The sequence below is a fragment of the Tyto alba genome, unplaced genomic scaffold, assembly GCF_018691265.1.
Source record: "Tyto alba isolate M040663 unplaced genomic scaffold, T.alba_DEE_v4.0 Super-Scaffold_42, whole genome shotgun sequence".
Lineage (NCBI taxonomy): Eukaryota > Metazoa > Chordata > Aves > Strigiformes > Tytonidae > Tyto > Tyto alba.
In genome coordinates, this window is record NW_024881318.1 from 29,927,903 (window position 1) to 29,944,529 (window position 16,627).

Consider the following 16,627-nt stretch of genomic DNA (forward strand, 5'->3'; position numbering starts at 1 on the left):
CTGATTCCAGTGAGCTTGCTACATTTGTTAGCCCTGACAGTTTAATAACATTTATATTGTACCTTCTAAGAGGCATATACCTCTGTGAAAAGAAATTCCTTTACAATCAAAACTATATGAATTTCTCTTATTTGCTTTTCAGGTATTTGACCAAAGATCCTGAGCTATGAAAAGAAGAATGTCAGTGACCGATACAATGTGCAATATTTTAAAATTTAAGCTTCTGTATCCTCTGCAAGTATTTTTCTGCTTTTTTTTGCAGTGATTTTAGAATCAAATCAGATTTTACCTTTGGAGATAGTCTTTTCCAAACTAATGCTTTTGCCATTGTTTAAGAGTTGTTTAAAAATCCATCATCCCTCTGGAATTTCCAGAGAAAGCAGGACAATATACTGACACAAATACTTACATGTGTATTAAATGAGATTTTAGATGTACTTTTGATAATACAAAACACTGCCATCCCTGAGCTAAAAAGTGTGATAATGATACCACTATCCTTTCTTGCTCTCTTTTTTCTAGAGAATTTCTCTGTCTTGGGGTAATTGACAGGTACAAAAGGCTGGCACGTTCTCAGGAGCAAGTACATACTACCATCTTGTTTCCATTGTGCTGTATTGGGTGTTTAAATATGTTAATTTTGGTACAAAAGTGTAAGTATCCTTGTTTTCAGATAGAAAGAAGCTATTTCAAGCAGCCAAGGCTGTTAAGACTCCTTGGAGGCATACTGTAGCAGAAGCATGACAGAAACCAGAACCATATCTGTAGTGACTGCTGCCTTAACTGTAGAGACCTCTAATTATGGTACCTTTGTTAATTACATGTGCACATTGTGTGTTCTAGTGGTCATTGAAACAAGTATAACAGGCATTGATCTCTTTTATTCTAAGGGTTATCTTAGTAAAATGGTGCCACTCACAGAGCAAGTGAATAAACACTTTTCAACAAACAAAATACAGATGTTGCTGACCCCATGGAAAGTTCTTAAATGATGATATTACAAAGTATCACGATTTTTTTTTTTGTCAGAAGACTGAGTCCAGGCATTCCCCATTCTTCATTTTTCAGTTCACTGTCAAGGGAAGTTTGTGGCAAAATGAAAGGCAGATGCTCTCACCATCTCCTCTAATGATGCAGCCAGACTGATGGGACAAGCCCAGTGCTCTCAGCTGTTCTGCTGTCACCTGACATGATGGGTTGCAGCTCAAGAGCTGCATCCCAGACTCAGTCCTGCCTTTGATACCAAACAGAACTGCATTTGCAGCATCTTGCAAGAGTATTACAGCTCCTCACTGAGGAAGATGAAAGGCTGGTAAAAAATGGTACATATTGGACTCTGTCTTTACTCAAAAGGTGGAGAAGATTCATTCCTTACTTAAGAAATACATTTATGTCTTACTTGAGTACAGTCTTGTGAAGTGTCCTGGTCACCACACTCACCAGTACAAAGTTGTTTGTAGCTACTATGGCTGTGGTAAACATGTATTAAGCTACAGCTAGATATTTGCAGGTGAAGTAACATTTCCACAATGGCAAACTGCACGGGGGCTCAGACACTGTGAAAATAATTTTTAAAATCAGTTATTGCTGACAATAAACTTCTGCATGTCATAGTATTTCAGAAACCTGAGGATTACAGGAGATAAAAGACAACAGCTCTTCTTGCTCAGATAAGATTATGCTTAGAAGACTTCATTTTAACAGTGGTTTAGATCCAAGAAAAATAAGGGAAACTGGAAGATATCATGAGAATATCCTGCTTCAAAAGATAATCTCCAGGAGTCCCATATCTCTCCTTAGCAATCTGCTTCCCTGATCCTAAGCTTAGCAGGGATATTTAATAGCATCTGTTAAGTCCTTCTCCTTCTCTAACATCAGATATATGTATGTGTGTTTTGAAATGTGAAATTACAAAACTATTTGCACAGCACAGGGAAACCTGGAGTAAGTCTCACATTTGTAATTTGCTAAAGAAAATGTGCAACAGCACCTAGAAACAGAAGAGGGAGCCTTTAATCACAGTATCAGTTCTTTTTGCAGTTTTCAGAAAATTAAACAAAACATGATTCTATATGTATAATTTTTTCCTCAGCTGATAAACATAATCCTCAGCCAGCTCCTGAATGCCACTGTTCTCCCTGGGCTTGGTCAGACAGCTTGGCTGTTACATGACATGTAACCCTGCCCTGTCATAGAGAAGCCATGCTCCCACGTCATGCTCTGTGCCCTTTGTCTGCTGAGATGGTACCAGTTCACCATCCTGAAAGTCTCTTGAAGCTATGAGGTTACAAAAGTGAGGGTGTGAATTCAAGGTGGACACTCTACTTCACAGAAGCACCAAGAGCCAAAGAGATGCCTGCATCTTTGACTTTAATGCAGCAGCTTTGCTCCTCATGTAAGTGGTGGAGAAGTGGATGCTCCAGGAGGAATGAGGGAGGCTGTTAGGTTAAACACACGGAACTATCTCTACAGATGTCTACCTACCCATAAAGGACGGTTAGATACCAAAGCAGAGATGTGTGTCTTGAGTATGCTCCCAAGTGCAAACTAACTGAGGAGCTCTCTCTCCTTTGAAGAGGGAATGACCTAGCCAGCACAAAGGCACCATGAGTTCATGCTACGGGAAACTGCACATTGGCTGGCATAGGATTCATGCCACATGCACACTACAGTGACCCTGATAAGTGGACAAGCCCCCTGAATGGTCCCTAATGCCACAGTGCTCTCTGGAGCCCTTGTTCTTCCTGACCACATCTGACAGGTCTGGTTCAGTGTCTTTGGGTGCCTGAAACCAGCAGTGACTCTAGGGTTGGTACTCCTACCAAACATTGTTTAAACTTAAACCACTCATGGAAGACAAAAGGATTTTGAAACACCAGAGCTGCTGGCATTTCTCTTATCTAAAGCCCTGCTCTCTTTATTTGGGGTTTAGGCAGTGGAAGCTGTGACCTCAGCAGCAGTCAGGCACTGCCATTTCTCCCCATTTCTGGCAGAGGCATCTCCGCTTGGTGCTGTCCCATGTCCTAGACCCAGGACCTTCCCTATTCACCTGCCCGTGCCCTGCCACAACACAGTTACCAAAGTGAAGGTAGCTGTGGGAGGACTCTCTCTTTCCTCTCTCTCCTGCCATCTCTCCTCCAGCCCCTTCTTGGCCCCTGCAGAGCTCACCCTGGGCTGAGTTTTGTCAATGCTGGAGCCAGCTCTACATCCTTCAGTAGCAAACCCAAACAAAACCATTTGCACTCTTCAGAGACATCAAACTAAACAGCCCTCTGATGAACAGTTAACTAGCCATCACCTTTAGAGAGCTCCTTTGTCCTCTCCATCACTGGCTCTGCTGACTGAAAACTCACACCGGCAGACTCTGGGAGTTGAGCAAGGGTCCTCAGTCTTGACTACTCACCCAGGGTCTGGCAGCAACTCAGACATTTACTGAGGATTGTCTTACTGCCTCCTATTGTATTATTCATGACTCTATCAATTTAACCACATGTAGTGACATGGGGAGCTTCCAGGCTACCAACCAATCACACACAACAGAGTCTCCATGAATTATGACAGACCGGTTCCATTATTTCTTTTCAGCATTGCATTTTACCATGAAATTACTCTTCACAGCAACAGCACTCTCCATCCCAGCTCACAAACAGCATCACCACAACACAGTTACCTCCTATGTTTACAGTTGTACTCCTGAAGTTAATGGAGACACATTAGCGATTTTGAACAAAACAGGCAACTTCATTTTAATGTGATACAGCACCACTTGTCTCCAACACATCCTAAATTAGTGCAAAGGGCTTGCCTTCAATATTTTTACAATGTGAACCATGTTGCTTGGTTTATCTGTTCACAGAAAGCCAGATGGGTTTGCCTGGCTGGGATTTGAAAATGAAATGTCAGGGGGTCATGATGTGACAAACTGGAAGTATGCAGTAGTCTTGAGTCACTGCTAGCTAAATCCAGCAAGCACCAGAGCATGCTGTTCTCTCCCCAGTCGATACTGCCATTTTGACCTATTGCTTCTTGTGCTTTCTTCATATCCCCTTGTAAACGCACGACACAGCAGACTTTTCAGGACTTTCAGGAAACTCCCTTTACCCATTGCATCTTATTTTTTTAATTTATGTTCTACAAGTTAATTATTTCCTTCATTACCTCTTATTCAGTGGGTCAGCCTCTCCAAAGAAGCAGCATATCCTTCGTTCTCCCATGTTAAATGACTCAGTTTTCCCAAGTGTTCAGAAACACTGAGGCCCCATGCCAGTGGGCTCTAGCTCCCCACATCCCACAGTCCACAGGATTATGTGACAGTGCAGTCCCCTTCACAGACATTCAGCCAGGCAAAGCACAGACCCAGCTGCTAAACCACAGCACCAGGAGTACACACCATCCTGAATTCAGACTCAATGTGGAGAAAGCATGAATGCTGATAGCATTCTCCACTGCATCGCATCCATGCATCACTCCCTTCCAGCAGCTGAGAGCTGTCAAGTGCTATGATGAAGGGAAAAATGAAATGAACTGCACTGAAGTTTCAGTTGCATGAATACTCAATTCCTAGCAATTTGCTTCTTGAAGGTGAGACACAAAGCCAGAGTGCAGTTGCAGAAGCAAATGTAGCTGTTAACTGCAATACATACACATCCACTCATGTGCCAGCTCACACTCATTCTCAGCCAGAGCACTTGTCACTTGATGCATACACAGTTTGGCAATTAAAATCCTCCCAACCTTCAGAATTACTATATGTTAATTTTTCAAACTGCCATAAAGAACAGACAGCATCCCTCTTGTCCACTCTTTCCCAAGAGCCTGTACACAGACAGCTTTCCCCTTTCCCTGGCCACCAAAGAGCCAGCTGGACCACCAGGAAAGCTGGTTGCAGACACACTTCAATGACTCTGAAGCCCAAGTCACGCAAGCTAACACTGGATCAGTGAGTCCTGACGGATCCAAGGGAGTTGTCACAGTGTCTCTGCACAGCACTCAATGCATCCTACACACACACTAGTCTTTTTTCAATTATCTGAAGCATCTCCACCTCCTTTGGCCTTGATGACAGAGAGCTGACTACATAGTCAGCCTGTTGTACTGGTCCTGCCAGCTAACAGTGCCTGGAGAATGTTTATCTGCAAGCCTGCAGAAAATTATCACTCCTGAAGAAAAAATGTAGGTAACACACACTCTCCTGGCTGTTTTTGAATCAAAATGGCTGTGACCACTGTGTTCATGCTGAATTTAACATTGATGTTATTAACCATGTTCAAAGCACCCGTGACAGATCAAACACATCTGTAATGAGACTCAGGTCCCAAAGGGCTGTTACGGCAGGTAGGCATTACGCTGCTTGATTCCCAGGACAGCTACATGTCAAGACATGTGCTACATGTCTTCAGTCATCACACCACAGTTAGTTAGACAAAATGAATGCTAAATTTGTTGGGCCCAGATAGTATTCATCGAGGAGTTCTGAGAAAACTCAGGGACAAAGTAGCTGAATTAGTAACAGAAGAGTGTTACCTCTTGCCAAAATTATACTTGAATACTGGGAGCCAATGCTGCAATCAACAATTAAAAGGTTCTAAGGCATCCAGGGAAGTATGATCCTGTGAGCCAAATATTTGTACTAAGCAATTAGTGAAGAGTCTAAGAAGGGACATCACTAAGGAACTCCTGGACCTTTCTGGGAAAAGCCACCATGGCTTTTGTAAAAAGAAGTGTGGTCTTAATAATCATTTGGCGTTCTTGGAAGAGGCCAGATGCACATGGTGATAAGGGTGATTCAGTGGATCCAGTCTACCTGGATTTCCCAAAGGCTTTTGGCAAAATTCCTGACCAAAGGCTTTTAAAGAAATTTAGGCAGCCATGGAATAAGAGAGAAGGTCCTCTTGTGGAAAAGTAACTGATTACAAGAAAAGAAATACAGGGTAACAGAAAAATGGTCAGTTTTCACAATGCCCGTTACTCACCAGTGTGGTGGCAGACCTGTACTGTTTTGCATATTCATAAATGGTCTGAAGAGGGTTGATCAGTGAGGAACAAAAGTTTGCTGATAACAAAATTTAGTCTAGACAGAAAGGACACAGACAGTAGGCAGGCTGCAAAGAATTGGAGAAGAACCTTTAAGACTGACTGAGCAATGAATTGGTGGATGAATTGAGTATAAATAACTGTAAAGTGGGGTGTATGAGGGAAAAACATCCTAGCTTGACATACAGAACTATGGCTTGCAAGATTACTGTAACCACACAGGAAAGAGATGTAATTACAAGCAGCTGCATGAAAACATCAACTCGATGCTCAGGCACAGGTAAAAAAATAAAACCAAATGTTAGGGGCTATTGGGTAAGTAACAGGGAGCAAAACATGTCTGTACTATTCATGGCTTGAACACTGTGTGTAGCTTGGTGACGGTGTATGGGAATGGGAAGGTCTCAGAGGAAAGAAACAGGATTATCATGTGCTGAATAGTGACTGTACTAGCAGGACTGAATTGACTAGGATTCCTTAACCTGGAAAGTAGTTGAGAGACAGCAACACAATATCGGCCTACAAAATTGCAAGTGACTGGACAAGACAGTTAGGGACTTGTTCACATTCTCTTCTCCTTTAAGAACCAGGGGCCACCAAATGCAGATAGTGGATCCTGATTCAAAGCAAATAAAATAAGGTCAGTTTTCACAGTGAGACACCCAACAGATGTTACTAATTAAACCAGCCAGATCAGACTTAAAGTAACTCTCATGCTGAAAATAGCTGGATATTGGGAGAGTACTGTGGGGGATATGACACATGGCTGCACTGTTTTTACTCCTTCCTGGGTTCCTGCTTGAAACTTCTTTTTGTTGCTATTACACATGCTCTTTGAGTTACAGATTAGTCCTCAGCAGCAGCTTTCCTCACAGATGCCAATGTGCTTAGGCTCCCCGGGCTTCACTTGTCTCCTTTTTTTCTGAACTTCAGAGCTTATTTCAACAGTCTCGTAGCACAGCACTCACACGGTGCAAAGCAACAAACTTCCCTGGCCACATCTTCCGTGCATCTGGTATGTTGGCCAGGTGCCTTGTGCAGCAGTCCTACTGTTTTCTGACATGTCCCTTGACACCTTGCCATCTTGCTGACCTCCTAAGGCATGGGTGAGCAGATCACGCTGGCCAAGCTGGATGAACCCTCAGTCTGAGCCAGCAGAGCCATTCCTATGGTCATGGGTGAAGGATTGCTCCCTCCTACTTAGGAGGAGGGTAGGCAGAGGTTTTGCAGCTCCCGTGCTTCAACCTGCCTTATAGTTGCACAGTACAAGCCAGTGTAGGTGGTGAAAGACATAGCCTGACCCTCTCCCTTGTGCTGAGCCAAGAGCTCATCCAGCAAACCAGCCAAATGCTGTTCAAAGTCAAAAGTAAACTCTCCTCCCTCTTCCTAGTTTAACTTTAACCCAGGACTGATCCAATCCACCCCAAGGTCACACATGCTTCTAACAGTAAGAGGGAACAGTGTGATCAAGCAGTCAGGGTAGGGAAAAGTCTACCTCTCTTAGCTGCCACATGTACTTGAGCTGCTTGTGAAACTGTGACACTGCACATAAATTACACTGATTTTCAACTCCCCGATGCTTTCATGGATGCTGCACTGATTGTTTTCGTAGCATCCAAACCTTAAGTCAGTCATAGGTGGGGAAAGTCTTTTGTATCTCTTGGTGTTTCAATTGCAAAGTTGGCACTGTTCAGAAATGTATTTATTGTTAGCTGAAGATGACCACCCTTATTCCAATCAATCCTGCCTGAGGCTGCAGTCCCAAGAAAAGGTTAAGCAACCAGCTCTACCTTTCCGGACTACATGTTCTTGTCCCATTATTACCTGGCTGCACAGATACATGATTGTCAACTCAAGGAATTGGTTCAAATCAATTGCACAACCAGCTTGGTCTACCTGCTCTGCTAACTGAAGCGAAATAATTCTTACTAAACTCAGGATGAGGATTTGCAATGCAGCTACAGATGGGAAAAATTTCGCACAATTTGCCAAACTGAGAAACAAAAGAGCAAAGCAAAACAATTCTTATAAAGGTTCTGCAGATTACTTTAGTCTTCAGTGCACTTGGGTGGCAGCAAAGACAGACAAACTTGCAGCATCATATATCTGGAAGACATGGATCATAAAAGCAATCAGATGCTCTATTAAATCTGAGTGCCGCTTTTCTTCCCCTCCTAACCATGCAATAGTTAGATGCAGAGGAAGATGCCTCTCCCTATCTTCCCCAAAGGCAAGAATCCAGATGGTATCACTAAAAGAATGAAGGAGAAGCAAAAGTACATCAGTAGTCTCTTCTAAAAACCCCACAGACTTAAAAGATCTTTTCAGCTCCCATTGAGCATAGTTTGAAGAAGCTTCACTTAGACGACTGTGGGCTTCTTGAACAGTAGTCTCTGAAGTTTGTCACACTTAATACCACCTCATTTAAAAATAAATCATTCTATTAATTAAAACTTTTTCTCAAAAAGCTTTCAACACTGCAGTAATATCTAATTCCTACGTGTGTCATTGGCAGACCTTCACTGTTGCTGCAGGTCCTGCGACCTGCTTTGTCAATCCACAGATGAAGAAAGCTAGAAGGGATAAGTGGTCACAAGGATCAGTGCTCCCCTTTGTATGAGCTGCAGTGGTCTGGCTGACTGATAGTCCCCAACTCTGATCCCATCAACGATGGGAAAGGAAGAACAAAGAATAAGAGTATATATACAAGCATTATTTGGTGTACTTCTGATTAAATGACAATAAGAAATAAAACTTGCCCCCCCCAAAGACTGACTATATTAAGCATATTATTTTTCAGCAATTTAACAGTCATCCATGAATCATGAGTGATATCTTTGTCGTGTTATATAGACACACAGACAATTCATCATCTTTACAACATATAACCTGTAACCTTTGGACTCCTGGCAGAACAAAAGTAGTGCTGTAATCACACGCACTGGATGCCCTTCCTTCATGTTATTCACTACCATTTACGGAGCTGGAAGCACACTAGGCTGTTCAGCTACACAAATGACATTCTCATATTCAGTTTATCACACATGGGGCTAAGGGATGGCAGTTTGTGAAGGTGGAGCAAGCACCTTCTTCCTAAATCCTTCCAGTGAACTAGGACCTCTTATGTACAGTTATCTTCCAGGAAGGATGCTGCATTATATCTTCAGTAATAAATAAGCAATTACTTCCCTGAATTTTTGTCAGGAAACAGGAGGAACAAACTGTTTATGCCCAAGAAGCATTTGTGTTCCACATCATCTGAAGAGCTACTTGCTACTTTAGCTTGGACCTCTGAAATACCACCATGAAACATCCCACCTTCACACTAAGCACTTGCTAAGAGTTAATATACAAGAATGCAGCACATAAAAGGAGAGCTAGAGCTTAATTAATCCTTGAGATGAGAGATCAAATGCAATAAACAAACCTCTTAAATCTTTATTATGTATGGGGAAAAAACCCACTTATTTACAGAAGAACATGGAAACCAAAGAACAAGGGAAGAAACAGATTAGCATACAGAAAAAAAAATGTATTATATATTCTTATGGCCTTTAAGCTGTACAAGACTGTTCAAATTGTTGCTACAGTTCAATCTACACTGTTCCTTACTCTCCATATTTTAAATGGTGAATATTTCCTATCCATATATGAGCTATCTCAGAGTACTTTTTGGACTGAGGGCCCTTCCACTTGCTTGTGTTTGTAGGGACCCAGCTATGCCTGTCTCACATAGGTCACTTGGATGTGAGTTCAGTGTACAACTTGGTGAAATATATCAGCATTCCAAGATTTGAAAAAAATGCATTTAAATCCTACCACCAAACATATGCCCATCAGGTTTTCAGATTAAAAGTAAATGGGATTCTGTATTCCTGAGTGGTCACAAATATCCTGGGTAAGTGAAAAGGACTTGAGATATTTCAGAAATCAACTGGGGCTTAAGTACTCTATCTTGTTAATGTGTTTGTTTATATCTCATTATTCCCCCACAGCTCTGAACCATCTGGTTTTAGTTATCTGCTAATAAGATAAGGGAACACTTTCACTCTAATGAAATGCATCATTAGGTAAATTTTACTTAACCCATTTACACATTACAGTTACAGTTGTCAGACTACCAATTCACTGTTAGGAATAATATCTTTTCTACCTGAAGCCAGGCAAATTGAACTACTCAGCATTTTGAAGAGCATGTGAAAGCATAAAAGAAAGCACCCAAATCGAATGTCTTATAAAAAAAATCTTATTTAGATATCTTCAAAAATACAAGACACATTATATAAAAATCAAATAGCTATTCATCAAAACTTTGTTAAATAACCCCATTTAAGATCATGTACTGGCAAGCATTAAGTAACAGTGTATAATCTCAACTAACATTTTATCTTAGTGCTGGCTGATAACAAGTTCAGCTTGTCAACTCAACAGGATAAGCTTACAGGCTTCTGCCATGTTAGTATTTACAGTATGATAACTGGGAAAACAATATAAAATTACATTATACTAAAGATAATAAGCAGTCTACATCAAGATGGTGAAACAGATTCTCCTTTCTTTCTCTCTACAGTTTCAAATAATGTTCAGTGTAAGCAAGGTACACAGCACGAGGTCCTACATATACAATCTGTTCAGCTGTTTAATACATTAGTCAAAACCAAAATAAACAGATTTCTGTTAATTAAATATATTAGCGACACTACATAACATTCTAGCGACATTTTTCCTTTCAACAACTTCGATATTGAACAAAAATCTCTTCGACCACAACTCACTTCCAGGTCAGCAGCATTTCTGCAAAGCATCTGAAATGTCATGATTTTTTTTTTCCAGTCTAGTGGGAAGATTCATCTGCTTACAATCTCTACACAGGGTAAGCAGCTGCCAGTTCTGAAATCCAGGCTTCAATGTAATTAAAAAGCAGAGATGTTTCTTCAGACTCTCTTGTACAAAATAACTCCCTTGTCACTTACAAGCTTTCAGCAGTAGTAATAAAAGTTCACTTTTCTAGGATTAAACTCAGTAGGTTGATTTAGTGGTCCCATTTGAGTTTGAAGAATAAGAATTTGATTTCTTGGGGTATCTGCCTGATGAGAGAGACACTTGCATCCTCCGTGTAGTTCGCACGCTTCGGCAAAGAAGAGCATTTTTAAGGTTGTCTCTGAAGTCTTTTGAAATATAGTAATAGATGAATGGATCGATACAACTGTTCAAAGTAGAAAGACACAGCGCAGTTATATATGACACATACAGATAGCTCTGGCTGTAGGTTTTGAGGAGCAAGTAGTGCACAACAAGCAGCACATTGCTAGGTGTAAAACAGATGAGATACATGGACAGGACAGCAATAATGAGTTTAATTGCTCTTTTTCGTTTCTTCCCAGTGCTTACATCTGAGATGGAAGCATTCAGAGTCTTAATCATTAGTATGTAAGCAACAGCAGTGAGGATAGCTGGGATTAAGAAGAGTCCAATTGCAAGAGAGAGGAAATAATTGAACATATCATGAGCCAAAACATTTTCAGGCAATACATCATGGCAGGTAGTGATGTTAAGATTTGAAATATATACAGTCTGATTAACAAGATACAATGGAATGCTGCCCAACAAAATCAGTATCCAGACAGCAAGGGAGATGCCCAAGGCAACTTCAGATTTCCTTCTTGAGTGCACTATGGGGTTCACTACAACCCAATACCGTTGCACACTGAGACATGTCATAAAGAGAATGGAACAGTACATGTTTCCATAGAAAAATACAACAAGTACTTTGCAGAGACCTTCACCGAATAGCCAATTATTGCCATTTACATGGTATGCAATCTTCAGTGGGAACCAGACGACAAAAAGAAGGTCTGCCAATGCCAAGTTAACCATATAAATCACAGCTGGATGCTTCTTTTTTGTCCGGAAAAAAAAAACCCAGAGGGCCATGGCATTGCTTGGCAACCCAATAATAAAGACAACAATATAGATAATGGGGAGAAAAACTGTAGTCAGCTTTCCTGTGAGGGCTTTTGCTGCAAATTCATCCACTTCATATAAATCTTCAGAGGCATTATTTGTATTTGGAACTTTCTGGCCAGCAAAACTTCTTCCTTTTGAACTGCTGGTTCCACTGCTCTCTAAAATTAAAAAAAAAAATTAAGAAGTTGCCATTACTGAAGTACAGACTTGTTCTTTTTAAAAATAAACCAGACATCATGAAGGGCCTCATCAACAGAAAAACTAAGACTAGTTTTCAAACACTTGACAATTTTTCCTCCCTTCGATTTTAATATCCAAAAGACAACCTATATCCCTATTCACGGATTGTATCAGCAACGAAAATGCTCTTCCACACCACCAGTGGTATTAAAAATACCTTGATAAAATGTCTGTCAGGTCCTACCACCTGAACAGTTACAACAGAAACTGCTTCAAGTATCCCAGGGCACCATTACCCTTTCCCATGGCAGTGCCAGATTACTCAAGTGCTGGAAGTTGTAAAACTTTGCAGCAGGCTAACATAGCTGCAGTAGAAGTTTCCTTCGTTTAGACAGCCTGACAATCAGGTATGCAGTAAAACCCAGTACACTGCTCTCAGATGAGCTAGAACTGAAACTCAGAATTTAATGCCAAAAGCTATGCACAAGCAATCTCTAGGGAAAGGAAGACACACATTACACTGCATCTGAATTGAAACTTGAACAGATTAACTGCATAAAAATGCAACAGGGCCAGTCATCTGGGATCTCCTTCCACTTCATAGGCAAGACAGTCGATCTCCATAGTTTCTACTCAAAGTGCCAGGTGGTAGAGCTGACAGCTAGGATTGCTTCATCCATAAGACCACTATCACTGCAAGTTTTGCTCTGCCTCTTCGAGCACCACAGGAACTTACAAACTGCACAGGTAAGCCAGCCACTCCTGACTGCTCTGTCTTGTATGATAGCCTTCGGACAACTCAGTTCACAACCCCACCAGACCCAGCATAGTCCTCTCATGCGAAGAGGTTAAACTGCACAAACATACACTGTCCATGAACTTGCACTGTTCCAAAAAGTCAGACATCCACCAGGCTAAACAGTACAGACACGGAACTTGACTGTCTGTGGGACAATTATTTTTAACCTTGCCTCGGTTCATATTAATGTATGTGGGTTACTTTAGCCACCAACATACCCAGCTGGAGCATAAAGGAGCGTCTTCTTGAGTAAACAGGTTTGTGTACAACAAATCATGAACAGTGTTGAAAGATAGCCCCTTTGTTATTCAACAGTTTTGATACAGTTCCAGAAGGAAAAAATGTTTACACCTTACGTTTTAAAGTATAAGAATTTTCACACAAGAAGTATTTGAATACAGAAGCATGTGTGTTTTCCAATATTCTCAAAAGTAACACAACTTTAGACAGCTGTTCTGTTCAAGTTAATACTTCAAAAGTCCGATGTACAGCATTAGCATCCTGTCTAGACTGTGTGACCTCCTGGAGAGGTGTGCAAAAATAAAGCATACATTGGTGCTCTTTAGAGTTTTGAATTAAGTTACTCTAGCTCCATTTAACAAATATTTGATCAGCTCCAGGCACAGGCTGGAGTTTTCACTGGAAAACTGAGGTGTAAGGAAACTTTTTACCAGTACAAGGACATAAGACAAATCTTTGCAGTAAACTGCATGATGACTGAAGTCTAAATTATACCGTCAAAACAAGAGTCCTGAAGAAAATGAATTCAAATACTAAACAGTCAGTTTGGCCTATATGTGGTATAATGACGCCAGGACAGAATTATACAAATTCTGCTCTCAGCTCTTCAAGCCACATGATTATGTCAGCAATAATGCTAAAGGCTGAAAAGTTTACTTGTATAATACAGAAATTCCAGGTCCCTAACAGGAGCTGTGAATAATAGAAGCCATAAAACCAGCTTGAAAAACATAGCTTACATAGATATCAGATAATGTAAATGATAATTAGCTAAGTAATGTGTCTTCTCTCAGGCTTATAGCTTAGCTGAGAAAGATCCTGGAGCTGCTTGGAAGCACACCCTTTATCCTCAACTGACAGCAGTTCTCAAGAGTACTACGATAAAGCACAGTATGCAGTGTTGTGTTAAGCACCTGTCCATCAGAAAGTAGCTGATAATATGACACTGCCATCATACTATTTGTATTCCATTCCAAAGACCCAAATTATTGTAGAAAACTGGAAGAACAAACACTACCACTTTGTTCTTACAAATGTTTTGTGATCAGATATAAAGCAATGCTTTGCGATCAATGTTCACAGTTTGGGTAGGAAAAAAAAAGCTCACAAAAAAGCCCAAAAGTGTTAGTGTGACACATTAAGAGTAAGAGCTATAATACATTTTGATGGACACGTCAACCACAGATGGGATCTAGTATTGCAAGAGTGACAGAAGAGAGACAAAAGTTTGTTTTATTCTATTTTTGAAATAGTCAAACTGAATAGGTGATTTCAGAGACCAAGTCTTGCTTTTATCCTGACTTTAAGTAGTTCCAGCTTCAAAAGTTCTGACTGTGGATACTGGGCAGCTTTTGTCAGCCCAACTAGCACCCATACAGGGGAGAAAGCTAAGGGTCCTGTTTGTCTTTGCGTTTAACACTCCCCTCACCGAGCACTCCGTCCTTTGTTACGTATGTGCATTTTCTACATCCCTTTCTTACTCTTTTGGCACTTGCAGTTTTCCATAACAATTGAGTTGTCTTCCAAGCCAAGTTTCACCCTGCCTGACTCATGTACCGAGAATGCAGTTAACTTGCTAATCTGCCCACGGGAAAAGGTTCTTTGGCATCAGGGGAAAAAATGTACTCTCCTCCCACAACGAAAGACTGTTTCAACACCTTTGCCATTTGTCTAGAAGATAGAACCCACTGCCTACCAAACGAAGGATTATGCCTACCCTGAAGACAAAAGTGACATCAGCAGAGAGTATCCAAATTAACTAGCTTAGGTCATGGTAGTAAAATTCACACAGGACTAAGGTTAAGATCACCCTGGTTCTTGGATCTGCAGCCCAGATTCACCACAAGCCCGTAATGGTATTAGCTTGTTTGAAAACAGCCACAATAAGGCCCTGCCTTATAGTGCATCTCCCTTGGTTGGGGTGCAATCATACTCCCAGCTCATTTCACCTCGCTACTCCCGAAGATCAAGCACACTGCATAAATTTAAGCTTATTACTTTCCTCCCCTCTCCCCCCCACCCCGGGATGATTCCAAATTCCTCCCTCTGCGCAGGTCAGACTTTCAAGAGGCAGTTTAACTTCAGAAACTCCGCACTCAACAACAGAATTTGCAGCTATCCAGTGTCTATTCTTTGAGAAAATTGGACCTACCATAAGCTTGGCTTCAGTACTTACACAAGCTTTACAAATATACCTTTATTATGTAAGTAAACCCATGATGAACAAATACAGGACACAGTGCAAAGGCATGTGTATATAGGGCAATGGGGTTTACTGTAAAAGGTGGTGAAACATGAACCTTAAGACAGTGAAATACTAACATGAATCACTTTTTTTTCTATCCCCCAACAGCCCCTATGTTCAATAAGCAATAATATAAACTAACAAAGATAAGAATTAGGATTAAAAAAAAAAAAAAATCCCCGCCTTTCAGAGTTGGGGAAAAAAGCGCGGATACGGTTTTCAAGGCTTTTTATGTTTATATGCAGCTTTTAGGAGGCTTGCTAGCCGAGAACCAGATGAAGTCCAGCGCCGGTGCCGATGAAGCCGGGCCGCGCGTGCGGCCCCGCAGCCCTCCCCGCCGGCTCCGTGCGGCCCCGCAGGCCAAAGGGGGCTGGAAGCCGAGCCCAGCTGCGCGCCCGTCGAGTTTTCCCCTAATACCAGGCGGGGAGGCCGGCCGGCTGCGCCCTCCCCGCGGGTCCCGGCCCGAGTTTTCCGAACCCGTTCGACACCGCGGGAACCTCGCCCAGCCCGCTCCGGGCTCGCCGCGCCCCGGCCGAGGTCCAGAAACCTGCTCCTCGGGGTGTGGGGGGGTGGGGGCTCAGCCCTGCCGCCTCCCGCGCCTCGCCCGCCGAGAGCCGCGCCGTGCCCCCCGCGGCCCAGCCCAAAGCCGAGGGGCGCCGAGCAGCCAAGGCGGCACCCGCGGAGCTCCGGGAGGGCTCGGCCGTCCCCAGCTGATCCCAGCCGAGCCGACGGCTCTAGTGGCTATCGGCGGCAGCTCGCACACCTCCTCTCACCTGCGGGAGTGGCGGCTCCCAGCAGCGCACTAAGCAGCAGCAGCAGCAGGCACAGCCCGCAACAGCCAGCCATCCTCCCACCGCGCTCCAGCGACCACTGCCTCTCCCGCACGCCCGACCAGTTTCCCCTGATACCTGAGCTAGGAGGGGGTGGAGGGCGCGGTCTGGCCCGTACCGGCTTGGCGGCGGGCGGAGCCGAGCCAGGCCACGTCCCCCACCCTCAGCGGGCTGCGGGGCTGCCCCTAAAATGGCGGGGGAAGTCTTGCCGGAGGGTCCGCGGCGCCCGGCCCAAAATGGCGGGGGCGCCCCCTCCCTCCGCTTTGGTGGGGTGGTCGGCCTTGCGCCGCGGTTCGCGCCTTGTGTCCCCCGCTCCGGGGTCGGGTAGGTGCC

At 42.8% G+C, this 16,627-nt stretch overlaps 1 protein-coding gene across 1 annotated transcript; it reads right to left on the reverse strand.

The window, feature by feature from the left end:
• Nucleotides 1-10,261: 10,261 nt before the first annotated feature.
• F2RL1 (F2R like trypsin receptor 1) lies at nt 10,262-16,380 on the reverse strand. The gene is made up of 2 exons (XM_042804906.1): nt 16,238-16,380; nt 10,262-12,158 (listed from the first exon to the last, which is right to left on the reverse strand). The coding sequence occupies exons 1-2, from the start codon at nt 16,308-16,310 to the stop codon at nt 11,053-11,055; spliced, it is 1,179 nt and encodes a 392-aa protein (XP_042660840.1). The 5' UTR covers nt 16,311-16,380; the 3' UTR covers nt 10,262-11,052.
• Between the last annotated feature and the right edge of the window lie 247 nt (nt 16,381-16,627).

What these genes read in the sequence shown, in the direction of transcription:
- F2RL1 (XM_042804906.1), bottom strand. Translation starts at nt 16,310, where the DNA reads ATGGCTGGCTGTTGCGGGCTGTGCCTGCTGCTGCTGCTGCTTAGTGCG. An exon ending in GGGAGCCGCCACTCCCGCAG is followed by an intron (nt 12,159 to 16,237) that starts GTGAGAGGAGGT and finishes TTTTAATTTTAG; the next exon opens with AGAGCAGTGGAACCAGCAGT.